Source organism: Neoarius graeffei, chromosome 5 (assembly GCF_027579695.1).
Source record: "Neoarius graeffei isolate fNeoGra1 chromosome 5, fNeoGra1.pri, whole genome shotgun sequence".
Taxonomy (NCBI): domain Eukaryota; kingdom Metazoa; phylum Chordata; class Actinopteri; order Siluriformes; family Ariidae; genus Neoarius; species Neoarius graeffei.
Window position 1 is genome coordinate 54,613,966 of NC_083573.1, and position 17,445 is coordinate 54,631,410.

Genomic DNA, 17,445 nt, shown 5'->3' on the forward strand with positions numbered 1-17,445 from the left:
TCACGTGTTAGTACAAACTCTCACCTTCAAGCACAGCATTATTCAATGCGCTTGTTTTTACGTTGTTTAAAAAAAAAATCAATTGAAAATTACAATTTTATCGTACAGTCGTGACTGAATTTCTGCAAAATGTGAACATTCACAGGATAGGAAGAACCTGTTTAGTGCAGCAGACCTTCACTATTGTTACAGCTGCTGTTGTGGAAAATTAATCAACTTCTAACCAATTAGATTCTAGAATTTGACAATGTTGTGGTATAAGTAAGGAATAAACGACTCCAGCCTGGGTGCTGTTACACCCATAAGCAGGTCAGTGGATTGACTGGCTGCTCTAAGGCCACGTTTACGTTTGCCTTTCAGTCCACGTGTGTAAAATGGCTGCCCTGAGCATCCTGCAGTGTATTGACGCGTTAGATCAGTGTCACTCCTGCAGACTCCAGTGCGGTGTGTAAAGATGTCTCAGATCACACACTCGGGTAGGATATTAGTCTAGACACTGAGGATTAACATGAATGGGTTTCCATATTATGATTAGTGTCTGAAATTACTTTCATGTAACTTGTAAATCTTCTAGATGAGTAAATACTTTTGAATGTTAGATTATAGACTGATTTGAGATGGGGCTCTAACTTCAACATTGTTTTTACATGCCCGTGTTGCTGCACTGTCACTGATAAATAGAAAGAAGAAAAAATTAATCCAAATATTTCACGTGTAAATGTGCCGGACAGAGAGAGTTTGGCTTTGACATGGTGCCATCTAGTGGATATTTTGTTGTACAACCTGCAACTGAGTTAACACGAGTAATAAATAAAATGTATCAATAGGCCTGGTTTTGGTTCACAGATCTTCCTTACAAACAAACATGTGTTCGATCACTCCTTGTGTATTTCCTCATCACGTGATATGTTTTAACATCCTGCAGTTATTTGTGGATTTCTGAAACATTTCTCACTCTGATTTGTACACATCTCATCTCATTATCTCTAGCCGCTTTATCCTGTTCTGCAGGGTCGCAGGCAAGCTGGAGCCTATCCCAGCTGACTATGGGCGAAAGGCGGGGTACACCCTGGACAAGTCGCCAGGTCATCACAGGGCTGAGACATAGACACAGACAACCATTCACACTCACATTCACACCTACGGTCAATTTAGAGTCACCAGTTAACCTAACCTGCATGTCTTTGGACTGTGAGGGAAACCGGAGCACCCGGAGGAAACCCACGCGGACACGGGGAGAACATGCAAACTCTGCACAGAAAGGCCCTCGCCGGCCACGGGGCTCGAACCCGGACCTTCTTGCTGTGAGGCGACAGCGCTAACCACTACACCACCATGCCGCCTTTGTACAAATCGTTTAATCAATTCACCAATGTGTTTTCCTTCACTGAGTCTCCATCAAACATCCATCCATTATCTGTAGTCGCTTATCCTGTTCCACAGGGTCGCAGGCAAGCTGAAGCCTATCCCAGCTGACTATGGGTGAGAGGCGGGGTACACCCTGGACAGCAGGGCTGACACAAACAACCATTCACACTCTCATTCACACCGACGGTCAATTTAGAGCCACGCAGACACAGGGAGAACATGCAAACTCCACACAGAAAGGCCTTCGCCAGCCGCTGGGCTCGAACTCAGGACCTTCTTGCTGTGAGGTGACAGTGCTAACCACTGTGCCGCCCTCTGCATCAAACAATCAGGTTTTAAGATATTTTTCCAACGCCTACATTATGCTGACCAATCAGGTTCTTCTTCTTCTTCCCATAGCCAGCAAGGGCTGCAGGGACACCACTGATATTTTTAATAGCCCATCATTGGTAGGTCCAGGGTGTTTTTTAAATTTGGCGGAGTGGTCTATCCATCTCCAAACTTGATCAATGGACAATTTAGAGTAGTCAGTTATCCTAAGTGCATGTGTTCGGACTGTCGGGGGAACTGGAGCACCCAGAGGAAACCCACATAGACACTAAGAGCATGCAAACTCCACACAGAAAGGCCCCCATCAGCCGAGGGGTTCAAACCCAGAACCTTCTTGCTGTGAGGCAACAGTGCTAACCACTACAGCACCGTGCTGCCCTATGGTTTTAATGAGGTAAAACAATTAAACGAGACAGTCAATGATAGTGTAGCTCACTCCAGCCCCGTCTAGTCCAGAAGGAATAATCTAAAGTGGGCCACCTTGTGCAATAAATGTTACAAGCTATATACATCCTAGGCATACCTACTATCCATCCATTATCTGTAGCCACTTATCCTGTTCTACAGGGTCACAGGCAAGCTGGAGCCTATCCCAGCTGACTATGGGCGAGAGGCGGGGTATTACAGTGCTGACACAGAGACACACAACCATTCACACCTACGGTCAATTTAGAGCCACCAATTAACTTAACCTGCATGTCTTTGGACTGTGGGGAAAACTGGAGCACCCAGAGGAAACCCACGCAGGCACAGGGAGAACATGCAAACTCCACACAGAAAGGCCCCCCATTGACTGTGGGGTTTGAACCTGGAACCTTCTTGCTGTGAGACGACAGTGCTTACCATTACTGTACCGTGCTGCCCCATGGTTTTAATGAGGTAAAACAATTAAACGAGACAGTCAACGACGGCGTAGCTCACTCCAGCCCCGTCTAGTCCAGAAGGAACAATCTAAAGTGGGCCACCTTGCGCAATAAATGTTGCAAGCAATATACAGTGGTGCTTGAAAGTTTGTGAACCCTTTAGAATTTTCTATATTTCTGCATAAATATGACCTAAAACATCATCAGATTTTCATACAAGTCTTAAAAGTAGATAAAGAGAACCCAGTTAAACAAATGAGACAAAAATATTATACTTGGTCATTTATTTATTGAGGAAAATGATCCAATATTACATATCTGTGAGTGGCAAAAGTATGTGAACCTTTGCTTTCAGTATCTGGTGTGACCCCCTTGTGCAGCAATAACTGCAACTAAACATTTGCGGTAACTGTTGATCAGTCCTGCACACCGGCTTGGAGGAATTTTAGCCTGTTCCTCCGTACAGAACAGCTTCAACTCTGGGATGTTGGTGGGTTTCCTCACATGAACTGCTCGCTTCAGGTCCTTCCACAACATTTCCATTGGATTAAGGTCAGGACTTTGACTTGGCCATTCCAAAACATTAACTTTATTCTTCTTTAACCATTCTTTGGTAGAACGACTTGTGTGCTTAGGATCGTTGTCTTGCTGCATGACCCACCTTCTCTTGAGATTCAGTTCATGGACAGATGTCCTGACATTTTCCTTTAGAATTTGCTGGTATAATTCAGAATTCATTGTTCCATCAATGATGGCAAGCTGTCCTGGCCCAGATGCAGCAAAATAGGCCCAAACCACAATACTACCACCACCATGTTTCACAGATGGGACGAGGTTCTTATGCTGGAATGCAGTGTTTTCTTTTCTCCAAACATGATGCTTCTCATTTAAACCAAAAAGTTCTATTTTGGTCTCATCCATCCACAAAATATTTTTCCAATAGCCTTCTGGCTTGTCCACGTGATCTTTAGCAAACTGCAGACGAGCAGCAATGTTTTTTTTGGAGAGCAGTGGCTTTCTCCTCACAACCCTGCCATGCACACCATTGTTGTTCAGTCTTATCCTGATGCTGGACTCATGAACATTAACATTAACCAATGTGAGAGAGGCCTTCAGTTGCTTAGAAGTTACCCTGGGGTCCTTTATGACCTGGCCGACTATTACACGCCTTGCTCTTGGAGTGATCTTTGTTGGTTGACCACTCCTGGGGAGGGTAACAATGGTCTTGAATTTCCTCCATTTGTACACAATCTGTCTGACTGTGGATTGGTGGAGTCCAAACTCTTTAGAGATGGCTTTGTAACCTTTTTCAGCCTGATGAACATCAACAACACTTTTTCTGAGGTCCTCAGAAATCTCCTTTGTTCGTGCCATGATCCACTTCCACAAATGTGTGTTGTGAAGATCAGACTTTGATAGATCCCTGTTCTTTAAATAAAACAGGGTGCCCACTCACACCTGATTGTCATCCCATTGATTGAAAACACCTGACTCTAATTTCACCTTCAAATTAACTGCTAATCCTAGAGGTTCACATACTTTTGCCACTCACAGATATGTAATATTGGATCATTTTTCTCAATAAATAAATGACCAAGTATAATATTTGTGTCTCATTTGTTTAACTGGTTTCTCTTTATTTTTAGGACTTGTGTGAAAATCTGATGATGTTTTAGGTCATATTTATGCAGAAATATAGAAAATCTTAAAGGGTTCACAAACTTTCAAGCACCACTGTACATCATAGGCATACCTACCTATTTCCCATAAAGAATCTAAAATGGTGAGGAATTGACCAAGAAGAAGCGATTGTTGTTGAACTGCTCATTAACGCTTAATAAAATGCATAGTCCATAACTTCATTAATAATTGTAATTAAGCAGATCTGGATAGAAGTTATACGCACCCTAGATACCCCTATCTTCATGCCAAAGAGAATCAAAATCAGTGAAGAATTGAGGGAGAAGTGGTTTGTGTGGAAACTGTTCGTTAGGGCTTAATTACTCCATATCTTCATTATTAACTGCAATTATGCAAATCTGGGTAGACGCTATATGCACCCCAGGCAGACCTACCTTCCTGCCAAAAAGAATAAAAATCAGTAAAGAACTGAGAGAATAAATGATTGATTTTCATGAAATGTGGATAACACCAAACAGACAGTGGACAATGGACAAACACATGATGGCATAAGCTCATTGCCTGTTGGGTGGATAAGCTAATAATGATGTGATTTGAAACAGGTGATATCAACAGGTTATTGCAATCATGATTTGGTTTAAAAAAAAAAAAAGCCGTATCCAGGAAAGGCCTAGTCTTTGAGGAGTGGAGCAAAGATGCGCCAAGTATCTCCAGTTTGTCAACAAATGCATGAAAAAAAAATTGAAAATCTTTAAAAAACAATGTTTCTCAAAGAAAGATAAGAAGGGATTTGGATACTTCACTCTCTACGGCACAAAATATTAAATAGTTCAAGGACGCTGGAGAAAGTTCTGTGCATAAAGGGCAAGGGCACAAGCCTAAGCTGAACACCCGTGATCTCTGATCCCCCAGACAGCACTGCATCAAGAACCGTCATTCATCTATAGCAGATATAACCACATGGGCCGGGATTACTTTGGCAAACCTTTGTAAAGCACTACAATAGAGTTCTATCCACAAATGCCAGTTAAAACTTTGTGCCATTGACTTCTCTGATCTGGGAGGCATCTGGGATGAACGATCACATAGTGGAAGTGTATATTGTAGCATTAAAGCAGAATGGGATAAAATAACGCCCAAAATGCTTCATTACTTGGTGTCTTCAATCCCTAAACATCTTTTAAGTGTGAGAGAAGGAATGGCAACATTACAAAGCAGTAAATGGGTTATAGTCCCATCTTTTTTTGAAATGTGTTACAAGAATCAAAATCGGAACGCTATTTACAAAAAAAAAAAAAAAGTATGAAATAACATGCTGTTTTGAGTGCAATAAAATATTTACAAATCGTTGTGATCAGTTTTAATTACAACATACTGTCCCAACTTTTTTTGATTTGGTGTTGTAGTTCTAAAAAAGGAAAACACCACACCACATATTACTGTAAATAAAATTTATTTAGGATTTCATAGACCCCAGACGATGTGAATATACATTTTTAAGAGATGAGCCCTCAGGAAGCAGCTCTTCCCTGAACTGTTCCTCTGCATCCTGTCCTCCTCACAACTCATTCCTTCATCCATCCAGACTGCTGCTGCAGGCTCATAAATAAGTGTTAAAAAGGTGTTTATGATATTATAGCGTCTGGGCACATCATTTGCGTTGTACTTGTGTGAAGGAAGAGGGCATCTGTATAGGCTGGATGGGTTGCACAGACTGGAATGGCTGAGGCTTCTTGCGCAGGTCTGGAGAGGACGAGGGCTTCACTGAGGGGAGCAACTGATTCCGTTTGATGATCTGCAGAGCCAGTTGTGTATTACCTACAATAAATTAAATTTATTAAACCATGGACATACTACTGATCGTAAGGTTTTTCATAAAGCAAACGGTTTTTAAAGCTGCGAGACAGCCAATTCAGAAAAAGCGGATACAACACTTTTTACAATATGATAATCTGGTTATTTTTACAGTTATTCAAACCCAGCTGGACATCAGACATACCATTCTGCAGCTCCAGGTAGACTGCCAGTAAAATAGCTTCTGGTGGAATCTCTTTTGCACTGACCATAGAGGCCGCCTACAAGGGCAAAAGGGCAGAAGCTTTTTAAATGTAAAATAACATTAAAACAAAAAACCCAGCTATGAGGAACAGGGCCGAGTCCACTGATCACACTGTATGTGGGTGTCCATTACCTGATGAAGGCACTTGCGTGCTTTCTCATATTCACTCCTCAGACAATAAGCACTGCCCAAATTAAAGAGCATCATGGCCCTGGCAGAGCTCAGACTACTGGGGTAACACAGAGGAGTCTGTTTCCCTGCTACACACACACACACACACCTTGTGAATAAATAAACCACAGAACCATAACATATCTGCTGTCGTGTCAAGAGAGTGATTTTAATAGGAAACAAACAACAGATAATACTTACAGGATTCAACAGGTTCTAAATCTCCTTTATCTGAACCTGTGAGTTCAGAACATGTGTAAAAATCACAAACCACACAGAGGAAACATTTCTAAACTGTGCTTTTGTTTTGTGTGTGTGTGTGTGTGTGTGTGTGTGTTGACACTCCAACTGATGCAGGAGTCACACTTTCTGTTAAGCTGAGCGAGTTTACCTTGGTCTTGTTCAGTGGGTGACACACCTAGTGACACGTCAGTAACATTCTCTGGGTTGAGGTGAGTGATGGCGTCAGAGATTCGGTCCAGAGAGATCAGAGCTTCAGCAGCATATAAATGACCCAGGAACCTGAGGAGAGTAAACCTGTTACTGACCACGAAAAGCAGCACAAATGGACTTCGCTACAACGGAATTAAAGAGCGGACACAGTACCTGTGCTTTCAGATGTACGAAAATACATTTAATCATGTATAAGAAAAAAAATTAAAAGAAACTTTGTTTTGTATTGAGAATTTCCAAGACCACCCAGTGTGTCATGGTATCACAGCAGCATCAACAGGCTAAATGCTACTATTTCTAATCGCTAGGCACTAGACAAGTTACACTGATAAAACCATGCTACCAAACTATCATTTCTCTGAACTGCAAACATACTGCTATTCCTCCCAAGTGCAAAAGTAGCACACCCACTATTGTTCAGAAATCAAACATTGCTGCTCTGCACTATTAACAGTTTCAGACGTTTAATTTTGCTTGTACAAAGAAGTCATTTGCTGCAATATTTATGCAAGCTCTCTTATGACATTCGTGTGGGAATCCATCAATTAAAACAGCTTCTGAAGTACAGAAAGGAATGCAAGTTGAGTGAATTACTTGAGGGATCCTGACAGCTTGGGCTGATGTAAGAGTTTATCTGCATGAGTAAGTGCCATCAAGTTGTCCCCGAGGGCCAAAGCCACATACGCACTACAGGCTAAAATGCAGCACCTGTGAATAAGACAGAAAAAAAAAAATCAAGCAAGCATGTTTCAACCACAGCACTGTCGCCTCACAGCAAGAAGGTCCTGGGTTCGAGCCCCGTGGCCGACGAGGGCCTTTCTGTGTGGAGTTTGCATGTTCTCCCCGTGTCTGCGTGGGTTTCCTCCGGGTGCTCCGGTTTCCCCCACAGTCCAAAGACATGCAGGTTGGGTTAACTGGTGACTCTAAATTGAGCGTAGGTGTGAATGTGAGTGTGAATGGTTGTCTGTGTCTATGTGTCAGCCCTGTGATGACCTGGCGACTTGTCCAGGGTGTACCCCGCCTTTCGCCCGTAGTCAGCTGGGATAGGCTCCAGCTTGCCTGCAACCCTGTAGAAGGATAAAGCGGCTAGAGATAATGAGATGAGATGTTTCAACCACACCTTTAAAGGGATCCTCCAGTGAATTTATTCTCAAACTTATTTTAGTAAAAGTAGTCGCAAATTTCAAAAATCAAACTTTCATTTTTGGAGATCAAATAGTGTTCGAGAAAAATGAATTTAAAAAAAAATGGTCAGATGGGCTTGACGTACGCGAAGTCACATAGCGGTCGCTCGGAGCAACTCAGCTGTTTCTGTTTACATCGTAGTTTTACAAGTATTTTACCAAATCTATCAGTTTTTAAATAAGCATGCCTCATTGTGTAGCATACAAATATCACAATGATGCTAAAAAGAAAAAAGCACAAGCTGGAACTAGACTGCATTTCTGCAGAGAAAATGCCAAGTGTGCTTGATCAACTGGAACAGAGGGTCACTGACAGAAACTGGATCAGACATGAGACCTCACACTGAAAAATCTTTTTGACATGATCTACATGGTGCTGGTTCTAGCTAGATTAACAGAGAGTGAGTGCGTGCGGCGCAAAGTGTGTGTAGTGTGTATGGCTGCGTGCTCTAAAATCTTGGTTTAAAATGGCTCGACTCACAGCGCGACATGAGACTTTGCACTCTAAAATCTTTTTTTCTTTACATGAACTACATGGTGCTGGTTCTGGGTAGATTAACAGTGTGTGTGTGGCATGATTTAAAACAGATTTTAGAGCATGAAGCACACAGCGTGACAGGACACAAAATTTTTCTCCCGAAACTCCATTCATTTGAATGGGGGAACAAAATGAATAGAAGTGAATGAAGGAAAAAGGATCAGCGAAAAGAAAGGAAAAGATGAGTGCGGGTCAGAACCGATTGCATGCATGTGTCAGGGGAGTTGGCCTGAGGTATCACATGAAATTTGGTGCGTCTCCGATGAAGCATGTCTGAGCAGGACAGTTCGATTCGTGAGCTCCATTCATTCTCTACGGGAAAAAGACAAGAATGAGAGAACAGGTGTATCTATCCAAAAGCTGTATAGAAGCACACTACACTGGTTCAGGCTGGACATGTCAGAGTTGGAACGGTGTCAAAATCTTTAAGACAGAGTTTTCATTTTACAGGTCTCTGTGCTATGCAGCTTATAGACAATTCACTTGGTGGACTCATAGCTACTCAGGGGAAACATTACGGAGAGTAATTAGTGTGCTTGCAAAGCACAAAGCAGCATGAAGCACACTATTGCTCTTGTTTATTTTATTCTTCTTTATTCACCAGTTTTTTGGCACCACTAGTCCTCCTACTGCTTTTGAGACATCGACAACATTCCAACTCTGACATGTCCGTCCTGAACCATGCCCCCCCACACTGTTAATCTACCCAGCACCAGCTGTAGATCATGTTAAAATAATAAATAAGATTTTAGAGCAAAGTGTTGTGCCGTGCTGTAAGCTGAGCCATTTTAAACCGAGATTTTAGAGTGCACAGCCATACACACACATACAATTAATCTATCCAGAACCAGCACCATGTAGATAATGTATTTAAAAAAAAAAAAAAAACATCCATCCATATCTCTCACTAATTTTTTATATATATATAAAAATCAGTGCAATGTCTCATGTCTGATCCAGTTTCTGTTGGTGACCCTCTATTCCAGCTGATCCAAGCACACTTGGCATTTTCTCTGCGGAAATGCAGCCTAGTTACAGCTTGTGCTTTCTTTTTAGCATCACTGTGGCATTTACATGCTACACAATGAGGCATACTTATTTAAAAACTGATAGATTCGGTAAAATACTTGTAAAACTAGCGAAACTACGATGTAAACAGAAAATATAAAACAGCCGAGTTGCTCCAAGCGACTGCTACGTCATCGCATACATCAAGCCCATCTGACATTTAAAAAATAAATAATTCATTTTTCTCGAACACTGAAAAATGAAAGTTTGATTTTTGAAATCGGTGACTACTTTTACTTAAGACTGAAAATAAATCAGCTGGAGGAACCCTTTAAATTTTAAAGATTCACATTTAACTTCTCAATATTCTAAAGATCACCAAAATGTTTTATTTCAGCCTTAAACTAGAAAAGCTTGCATCCTGTAACCAAACCCTTAACCAGGGTAAATCTATTTATTCAAGGAATAAATTAGGACTTTGAGTGAGGCCTAATTTACAGCCAGTGAAAGAGCAGAGGTAAGTGCAAGACATCTGTGACTCAAAGATGGTCATAGATACCAGACATAGCCAAGTCACCAGCTCAGAAACTCCACATACTTCAACGTTTAGATACAGTCTAGTTGATGCTTAGCTAGAGCATGTTAGTTAACTCTAAATGGTAAAGACACAGTAAACAGATGCATTTATTTTCTATAAATGTGAAAGAGACTTCATTATGTTAAAAGGAATTGCTGTTAGAAGCTTTTGCCTGGGCACAAAATCATTTGCACATGTTCTTTGTGTAAAAGAGGCTCCCTTTAAACCCATTCCATACAAGTGACCAGTCAAACTGACTCATACCCATAAAAACTCCATAATAAATATAATTCTAATTACAATGGATTGTTATTTCCACCATTGTGGTTTAAAAAAAATCCTGCAAACCCTTAGCCTTTGTTGTATATATCTATATATTTGTTATACTGTCTCTTAGCTCTTCCACACATCCGCATTTCCAAAACTGTAAATACTAGTATTTCCTAAACATACTCATGAGCACAGTTATTCTCAATGAAACCCTTCATAACCCTTCATCTTTGTTCTGTTTCCTGTTAGTGCCAGATCTACCACAAGCCAATCGTTAAAGGGGCTGGGGGGTGCAGGCTTCTCAGCAGTTGGCTGTAACACAAAAGGCTTGCTGGATTCCGGGAAGCGAAACCCGAGTAGGTGGCTTGTGCGCTCATAAACATGTCACTGTACCAGGGTGTCAATCCTGGGTCACCCCTCAACTCGCCCATTCTTTCTTATCCACAGCCCCATGTCTGGACCAACAGATGATAAACAAATAAGAAATGCCCCAGGTGGAGGGGGAAAGGCGGAGAGACGGAATAAGGGCGGAAGAGAAGTGCACTGTGGACACTTTTTGGAGGGCTACTTTTGATCTTACCTGAGGTTCTCAACTTCCTGTTTTCTGAGAGGTGAGGAAGGAGCAGCAGGAATGAACTTGTCTCCCTCTTGGCTCTTCCCACTGTAAATCAAATCACAGGTTGAAAATGTGACTTAATCATCCCACTGTTGGATGTATAAAAGTGAGTAAACGCGGTTAGTTCAAGTGGATGTTTATTAAGTCCGAGTCCTGACAGGATGTCACTTATTGTGCTTCTGCTACTGTCCTCATTAGTTTGTGTGTGTAATAAATAATCTTTCACCATAACTAGAGGTGGATACCAAAACCTGGTGCCAATGTGTGTATTATCATTCTTACTCTACAATAGAAAGACAACCGAGTACAATTGAACATAATTTTACATTTTCTCCCATTAAAGCCCACTGAAGTTAATGTTTCAGAAACACACATCACCAGTGCTTTACAGTAATGGACTCAGTAAGGGACCGTCTTAAAAAGTGTATGATATGGGCAACTATGTTAGACTCGACCCAGATTACAGGTGTCTACTTCACAGGATATCTTAATCCATTGCAAATGTTTGGGTCCAGTATGGATTCAGTTCAGTGGGATTTAAGACTCCCTATAAGTACAATATTACTCAAAAATCTTACAACAGTTAGATAAATAAATAAATAAATAAATAAATAAATAAATAAACAAACAAACAAACAAACAAACAAACAAGACCGACACAGATAGATAACCAGTCAAAAAAGTTTAGAAAACACCTTCAATTTTTTTTCTTTATTTTTATTAAGACATTTCATGTCTTAAAGTAATGACGGATGTCATTTGTTTACTTAGTTGAGTGGTTCTTGACATAACATGGATTACTACAGTTGTGGAATAGGGCTATTTACTGTATGATCTCAAATGCATAAAGGCGGCAAGAAATTGCACTAATTAACTTTTGACGAGGCACACCTGTTAATTGAAAAGCATTCCAGGTGACTACCTCATGAAGCTGGGTAAGATAATGCCAATAGTGTACAAAGCGTCATCAAGGTAAACGGAGGATACTTCGAAGAATGAATATTATTTATTTATTAACACTTTTTTTGTTTGCTACATAATTCCATATATGTTCCATATGCTGTTTCATAGTTTTGATGTCTTCTCTATGTTGTAGAACAATACTGAATAGTCAAAATACAGAAAAACCTATGAATGAGTAGGGGTGTCCAAACTTTTGACTGGTACTGTGTATCACTAAAAATCCAGAAACTGACATTTCCACCTTCTGAAGATTGTAGTAATGGGGCATAAGAATCACTTTAAGTGAAATATTAAATAGGATTACATTACTGTACTTTATTTATAGCATGTGTTAATGATTATTAATATGCTTTTTTAAATGAGTAATTACACATATATTTTCATTGTGCCACATAAAAGCCAGGATTAGCCTTAGCAACTATAGCAAAAATGATTTTGAAATCAAGTATTTATTGCAATTTTTTTTCCTGCTAACAAATTGAAATGAAATGCCACCATTCCTTTAATCACACTATATTATACTCCATTCTTTCTAATAAAGACACAACTCAATTTCTCATTTCATCTCATTATCTCTAGCCGCTTTATCCTGTTCTACAGGGTTGCAGGCAAGCTGGAGCCTATCCCAGCTGACTACGGGCGAAAGGCGGGGTACACCCTGGACAAGTCGCCAGGTCATCACAGGGCTGACACATAGACACAGACAACCATTCACACTCACATTCACACCTACGGTCAATTTAGAGTCACCAGTTAACCTAACCTGCATGTCTTTGGACTGTGGGGGAAACCGGAGCACCCGGAGGAAACCCACGCGGATACGGGGAGAACATGCAAACTCCGCACAGAAAGGCCCTCGCCGGCCACGGGGCTCGAACCCGGACCTTCTTGCTGTGAGGCGACAGCGCTAACCACTACACCACCGTGCCGCCCACAACTCAATTTAATAAAAACAAATTTAATAAAATAGTTGCCTTCTGGTGCTCCCAGACAGATGTTACAGGCAACATAAGCATCACTGCACCTCACTCACCATCCCTGGTTAACAATACACTTACTCTGATGGCAGCAGATGCTTACTATTAACCAGTAGCTGCCTTAAACATGGTTTAAATGCCTAAATATATTGTTCAATTTTAAGTTAAAAACCCCCCACAATACCTCACCCTAATTATAAAACACTGATGTCCAAATGCCTCTAAATGTGTGTAAACATGTACATGTACAGTGTCTACGCTTACCTGCAAGCATCGCTGTTCTCACTGCCGCTCTCTGTGCTGCCTGACTGGCTGGAGTTTTTAGAGCCGTTCTCTGGTTTGCCCTCATGTTGCTGGTGCTCAGGCAGCAGGAGTAACGCGTTCCTCAAACAGATTGCTGCAAACTCCATACTTGCTACAGGGATTGCTGCTGACTGACCCTCACTACACACACACACAAATTCAGCATCTTAAAATTAAAGGCAACAAACCAACCAAAACACAAACAAACCAGCACCACCTGCTGGACAAAATTAATCAGGGCAACATTTAACAGCTTGTGTTTGTGTGTGGGGGTGCGCTTTCAAAACCGCAAACAAGTAAGCATTTTAACATTTATGCTATACTGAATGAGTGCATTTCTTTTTTAATTTCCCCCTGGAAATGGCTTAACAGAAAAGCAGACCTGTTCTTATTAACAGTGGAAATAATAATAATAATAATAATAATATTTATGCATACTTTGTGTCATACAACCCCGATTCCAAAAAAGTTGGGACAAAGTACAAATTGTAAATAAATTCACAATAGAACATAGACAACACATCAAATGTCGAAAGTGAGACATTTTGAAATTTCATACCAAATATTGGCTCATTTGAAATTTTATGACAGCAACACATCTCAAAAAAGTTGGGACAGGGGCAATAAGAGGCTGGAAAAGTTAAAGGTACAAAAAAGGAACAGCTGGAGGACCAAATTGCAACTCATTAGGTCAATTGGCAATAGGTCATTAACATGACTGGGTATAAAAAGAGCATCTTGGAGTGGCAGCGGCTCTCAGAAGTAAAGATGGAGAGGATCACCAATCCCCCTAATTCTGCGCCGACAAATAGTGGAGCAATATCAGAAAGGAGTTCGACAGTGTAAAATTGCAAAGAGTTTGAACATATCATCATCTACAGTGCATAATATCATCAAAAGATTCAGAGAATCTGGAAGAATCTCTGTGCGTAAGGGTCAAGGCCGGAAAACCATACTGGGTGCCCGTGATCTTCGGGCCCTTAGACACCACTGCATCACATACAGGCATGCTTCTGTATTGGAAATCACAAAATGGGCTCAGGAATATTTCCAGAGAACATTATCTGTGAACACAATTCACCGTGCCATCCGCCGTTGCCAGCTAAAACTCTATAGTTCAAAGAAGAAGCCGTATCTAAACATGATCCAGAAGTGCAGACGTCTTCTCTGGGCCAAGGCTCATTTAAAATGGACTGTGGCAAAGTGGAAAACTGTTCTGTGGTCAGACGAATCAAAATTTGAAGTTCTTTATGGAAATCAGGGACGCCGTGTCATTCGGACTAAAGAGGAGAAGGACGACCCAAGTTGTTCTCAGCGCTCAGTTCAGAAGCCTGCATCTCTGATGGTATGGGGTTGCATTAGTGCGTGTGGCATGGGCAGCTTACACATCTGGAAAAAAACACCATCAATGCTGAAAGGTATATCCAGGTTCTAGAGCAACATATGCTCCCATCCAGACGACGTCTCTTTCAGGGAAGACCTTGCATTTTCCAACATGACAATGCCAAACCACATACTGCATCAATTACAGCATCATGGCTGCGTAGAAGAAGGGTCCGGGTACTGAACTGGCCAGCCTGCAGTCCAGATCTTTCACCCATAGAAAACATTTGGCGCATCATAAAACGGAAGATACGACAAAAAAGACCTAAGACAGTTGAGCAACTAGAATCCTACATTAGACAAGAATGGGTTAACATTCCTATCCCTAAACTTGAGCAACTTGTCTCCTCAGTCCCCAGACGTTTACAGACTGTTGTAAAGAGAAAAGGGGATGTCTCACAGTGGTAAACATGGCCTTGTCCCAACTTTTTTGAGCTGTGTTGTCATGAAATTTAAAAATCACCTAATTTTTCTCTTTAAATGATACATTTTCTCAGTTTAAACATTTATTTACAATTTGTACTTTGTCCCAACTTTTTTGGAATTGGGGTTGTAGTAGGAAAGCACACCTGTAGGTTGTGTTCTGTGTGGACTGTGATGCAAGGACAATCTTGCGATGATATCCCTGTCCCACAATGGACTGAACTATTCCCTTTTTACTGGGCAGACCTTTAGTTTCCTGTTCTGAACTCTGGGGAAAGAAAAACACCACAACACCATGAGGAAAAACAGTTGTTAGCCCAGAAACTGGTGACAATTATTTGTGTGTTAGCCTAAAAGTTAGCCTGTCTCACCCCTTTGTTGGCAGCAATGCAGCACTCAGCGAGCCGCAGCCAGAGACGAGGGTTCGAGTGATACACCTGCACCGCCTCCATCAAACACTCGAAGGCGGCCAGTGGCCGGCCAAGGTGTAGAAGCTGAATGCCACAGTTATAAAGCAGCTCATAGCGCTTATTTGCAAGCAGAGCACACATGGGAATACCTGTGAACCTTTTAGCTGCAGGAAAAGAAAACAGAAGAAGTGATGCTTAAAAGTGTCTCTGTCAAAGCATCACTCAAGCAATATACACTACAACTGTTCAAGCAACTAATAAGTGGCACACAGACAGTTGATAAAATGGACTTGAAAAAATGCTGACTAAAACCATCTTGGGTGGACAGAGGAAAGTTACAGCTACACCACGCAGAAAGGTGAATTCACTGCAAACAGGATCACATTGATGGAAACCCAGTGTTGTAATGGAGAACTGTACTCCATGTTTAAACAGAACAGATTTAAAATGAGCAACATAACACAAGCCGGGATACAACTGGAACTAAATCAAACTAAAATTATATTACAGTTGAACTGTGTTTTATTTCTATCATGATTGAGGTCTGTGTTTGGTTTTCACATCTTTATTAAACCATACAGGCCTGATCCTAAACTTGCACTATTCCACAGATATTCAAAATGAATACTGTAAATATGGCCAAAAGTATGTGGACACAACCAATACTCTCATCTCATATCATCTGTAGCTGCTTTATCCTGTTCTACAGGGTCACAGGCAAGCTGGAGCCTATCCCAGCTGACTACGGGCGAAAGGCGGGGTACACCCTGGACAAGTCGCCAGGTCATCACAGGGCTGACACATAGACACAGACAACCATTCACACTCACATTCACACCTACGGTCAATTTAGAGTCACCAGTTAGCCTAACCTGCATGTCTTTGGACTGTGGGGGAAACCGGAGCACCCGGAGGAAACCCACGCGGACACGGGGAGAACATGCAAACTCCACACAGAAAGGCCCTCGCCGGCCACGGGGCTCGAACCCAGACCTTCTTGCTGTGAGGCGACAGCGCTAACCACTACACCACCGTGCCGCCCACAACCAATACTCATTTAGTATAAATACAGAGGTGATTATAGAAAATCACGCACACTGAGAAATTCAGACTATTTCTTGATAATCACCTCGAGCAACTCGGCAAAATGGTGGCCAATCGCTTGGTCACCGTAAGTGAGGAAGAATTACAAATTCTGAAAAAAAAATGCTGCTCCTAAAAGCACTAAAGATGCTACGAAGTTTGGTCTAAAACTATTCAAAGGTAAGGTGGAATTGAGATTTATTTTATCAACTTCAAAACAAAAGTAGTTTATGTGACTCAGCATAGATAAGTGAGACAAATCTGCACCACGCTTTTATTATATTTTCATACCGCTTTTGAAGTTTACAATTTTTATTTTTTTTAAATAATCACCTGTGCATTTATACTAAAACAATTATCTGCCTCAGGCTCAGTGAAGATTGGTGAATGAAGAATAACCTTGACTTCATCTCGTTTAGTATTCACTGATGTTCACTTCACCTTCAGGGAATAATTGTTAAATAATGCAGCAAAATTGTGTGAGCACCTGACTAACACCCATACTCAAATGTTCCCCAAACTGTTGCCTGGAACATGTTTGTATAATGTAATATGATTTCCCTTCACTGGAACTAAGAGGCATAAATGAAAAATATCTCGTGGTTGCCTTCTTATGTAGGAATGTTCTGACACTCACCCTGGCCGTTCTTGCCATCTCCTAGCTGTGCACAAGTATGGTCATTCTCTTGCAGGGCTTTCTTAAAATAGAAAATGCCCAGGTTGTGCTTCCCCATAGCAAAGTGAATACAACCCAGATTATTCCAGAACATGCAGCGCACACATTCACCTACAAAAAGGGGGAAACGTTTGATCAGAAATAGAGCC

At 41.3% G+C, this 17,445-nt stretch overlaps 1 protein-coding gene across 2 annotated transcripts in view; it reads right to left on the bottom strand.

The window, feature by feature from the left end:
* Positions 1 to 5,638: 5,638 nt before the first annotated feature.
* Positions 5,639 to 17,445, bottom strand: part of cnot10 (CCR4-NOT transcription complex, subunit 10) — a 28,586-nt gene continuing 16,779 nt past the window's right edge. For both annotated transcript variants that reach the window (XM_060922061.1, XM_060922060.1), the window contains exons 9-19: positions 17,258 to 17,407; positions 15,499 to 15,701; positions 15,274 to 15,395; positions 13,283 to 13,462; positions 11,043 to 11,123; positions 7,480 to 7,593; positions 6,824 to 6,954; positions 6,634 to 6,669; positions 6,394 to 6,521; positions 6,202 to 6,277; positions 5,639 to 6,020 (exon numbers count right to left, since the gene is read on the bottom strand). In XM_060922061.1, coding sequence (XP_060778044.1) covers positions 5,854 to 6,020; positions 6,202 to 6,277; positions 6,394 to 6,521; positions 6,634 to 6,669; positions 6,824 to 6,954; positions 7,480 to 7,593; positions 11,043 to 11,123; positions 13,283 to 13,462; positions 15,274 to 15,395; positions 15,499 to 15,701; positions 17,258 to 17,407 — 1,388 coding nt within the window. In that variant the 3' untranslated portion in view covers positions 5,639 to 5,853. The remainder of the gene's footprint in view (positions 6,021 to 6,201; positions 6,278 to 6,393; positions 6,522 to 6,633; positions 6,670 to 6,823; positions 6,955 to 7,479; positions 7,594 to 11,042; positions 11,124 to 13,282; positions 13,463 to 15,273; positions 15,396 to 15,498; positions 15,702 to 17,257; positions 17,408 to 17,445) is intronic.